Below are 2,134 nucleotides of genomic sequence, written 5' to 3'. Positions count from 1 at the left end.
CTGAGGGAGAAGGACAAGCACGGCAGGACATGCGCGCACTATGCGAGTGCGGGAGGGCACTTGGAGGTAGTGCGGTATGTTGTAGAGACATGCGGGGAGGAGGTGCTGAGGGAGAAGAACAATGACGGCTGGACATGCGCGCACATGGCGAGTGAGGGAGGGGACTTGGAGGTGCTGCGGTATGTTGTAGAGACATGCGGGAAGAAGGTGCTGAGGGAGAAGGACAAGCACGGCTGGACTTGTTTCACCATGACTCCTAACTCAGATGTCAAGGATTATCTTAGAGGTTTAGGTATCGACTAGTCTCAGACTGAGCCAACAAGCTGCAGCCATAGATATCGCTCTCATACCTATCAGAGCCCTAGTAAAAGCGAGCTCACCTCAGACTGGACCTACCCCAGCTAGGGGACAGCACTCAAGGCTAGTCTCAGCCTTGATCGTCAACAAAGTCAGTCAAACGACTCTCAAAGCGCTTGATGCATACAAGGACTAGATGTGCTCGGGAGGATGACCCCTGGTGCCTGAGAGAGAGTCGCAAGTACGGGTGGCTTCCCTCACTGCTGGTAGGACGAGGAGCAGAGGCTTGCGAGGAGCGAGAGCTGGCACGAGGCGAGTGAGCTCGAGCAGCAAGGAGCAGTAGCGCTAGTCCTTCCCTCAGGCTGTACGAGGATGAGCCTCTTGAGGTACAAGGGGCTGCTGTCTGCTGCTGGAGTCTAGCTGGCTGGTCTGGCATCGCCAGTACAGCAGACATCACTGCACTTGACCTCTGAGCGACGCAGCGGAGGAGCCGTGAGCGCTCGCTGTCAGCGTCAGCAGCCCGTGAGGCTTCGGGGGGGGAGACAAGGAGGAGGAGGAGGGAAGAGAAGGGAGGGAGAGCCGAGAGCCAAGAGAGGAGAAGCGAAGCCAGCATCCTCATGACTTGCCAGCCTCAGCACCCGCTGTCGCACATGCCTCCCCAGCAGGTGACCGAGCAGTCCCAAGTTGGCAACAAGAACCTGCGCCCACGCTCGGAAGGTACTCGATTTCACTGTGGCCCTGTTTCATTGCCGGAATACAAGTAGTCGCTGACTCTGTACGGTAGATGGTACGGTGGCGACACGGGCAACGGTTTATAACGGTCGATCAGTCGGTACGGTAAGTTCCGAGTCTCCCCCCCCTTGTGTCTATCAGCAGCATCAAGTTTGAGAGAGGACAAGTGGGCGACGCCGAGGGATCTCCGAGGCTGTTGGAAGTTAAGTTAAAATCAGTACGAGGAAAATCAGTTAAGTTAAAATCAGGACGAGGATCTCCGAGGCTGGTGGAAGCAGAATGAACATACGAATAAATTTCACATCAGATCCGAGTACGGTCGTCTCCCACCGAGTAGTCGTCTCCCACCGAGTAGTCGTCTCCCACCGAGTAGTCGTCTCCCACCGAGTAGTCGTCTCCCACCGAGTAGTCGTCTCCCACCGAGTAGTCGTCTCCCACCGAGTAGTCGTCTCCCACCGAGTAGTCGTCTCCCACCGAGTAGTCGTCTCTCACGACATCCCTGACTCTATCTCAGGATCAGCGTCCTCAACAGCCGCAGGCGCATTTCCAGCAGCTCGTCGGCTTCCATCCTCATCATCGGCGCCTTCCCCAGCCAATCTTTCTTCTCCTGCATCTCCATGATCTTGTGCTCAACGGTCCCTTGGCACTTGTAGCCGATGATGGTGACTGGGCCCGTCTGCCCGATGCGGTGGAGCCGATGCATCGCCTGCTCGTCGACTGCCGCGTTCCACCAATGAGCTCATAGCACAGCAAGCTCAACTCAGAGTTTACTTAGCGATGACATGTGGACAGTTCTCAGACATAGTCTCGGCATGTCTCAGAGAAAAGGGCTATGGTGCCATCATGTGAGCTCTGTCAGAGCTCATAGCACAGCAAGCTCAACTCAGAGTTTACTTAGCGATGACATGTGGACAGTTCTCAGACATAGTCTCGGCATGTCTCAGAGAAAAGGGCTATGGTGCCATCATGTGAGCTCTCGACGCCATGGTGAGCGAGAGCCCCGCGCCTCTCACCTAGCTGGAGGTCAGAGCGAGGGGAGGGGAGCAGGGGGAAGGAGGTGGAAAGGATTCTCACCTTGGAGCTGAGGAGGAGAAGGGCGCCTTGA

At 56.4% G+C, this 2,134-nt stretch overlaps 2 protein-coding genes across 2 annotated transcripts in view; one reads left to right on the top strand and one right to left on the bottom strand.

Annotated features, from left to right (window-relative positions):
• GUITHDRAFT_156680 (hypothetical protein) overlaps nt 1–383 on the top strand; it is a 1,141-nt gene extending 758 nt beyond the window's left edge. Inside the window, exon 2 of the mRNA XM_005818008.1 lies at nt 7–383. Coding sequence (XP_005818065.1) covers nt 7–303 — 297 coding nt within the window. The 3' untranslated portion in view covers nt 304–383. The remainder of the gene's footprint in view (nt 1–6) is intronic.
• Nucleotides 384–1,332: 949 nt separating this feature from the next.
• Nucleotides 1,333–1,648, bottom strand: GUITHDRAFT_122710 (hypothetical protein; the record flags this gene model as incomplete). Its single annotated transcript, XM_005818007.1, has 2 exons — nt 1,333–1,528; nt 1,560–1,648. The coding sequence occupies 2 exons, from the start codon at nt 1,646–1,648 to the stop codon at nt 1,333–1,335; spliced, it is 285 nt and encodes a 94-aa protein (XP_005818064.1).
• Between the last annotated feature and the right edge of the window lie 486 nt (nt 1,649–2,134).

The sequence above is a fragment of the Guillardia theta genome (genome assembly GCF_000315625.1).
Source record: "Guillardia theta CCMP2712 unplaced genomic scaffold GUITHscaffold_413, whole genome shotgun sequence".
Classification (NCBI taxonomy): domain Eukaryota; class Cryptophyceae; order Pyrenomonadales; family Geminigeraceae; genus Guillardia; species Guillardia theta.
Note: the sequence above shows the minus strand (reverse complement) of the source record. Positions and strands in the feature narration are given on the sequence as shown.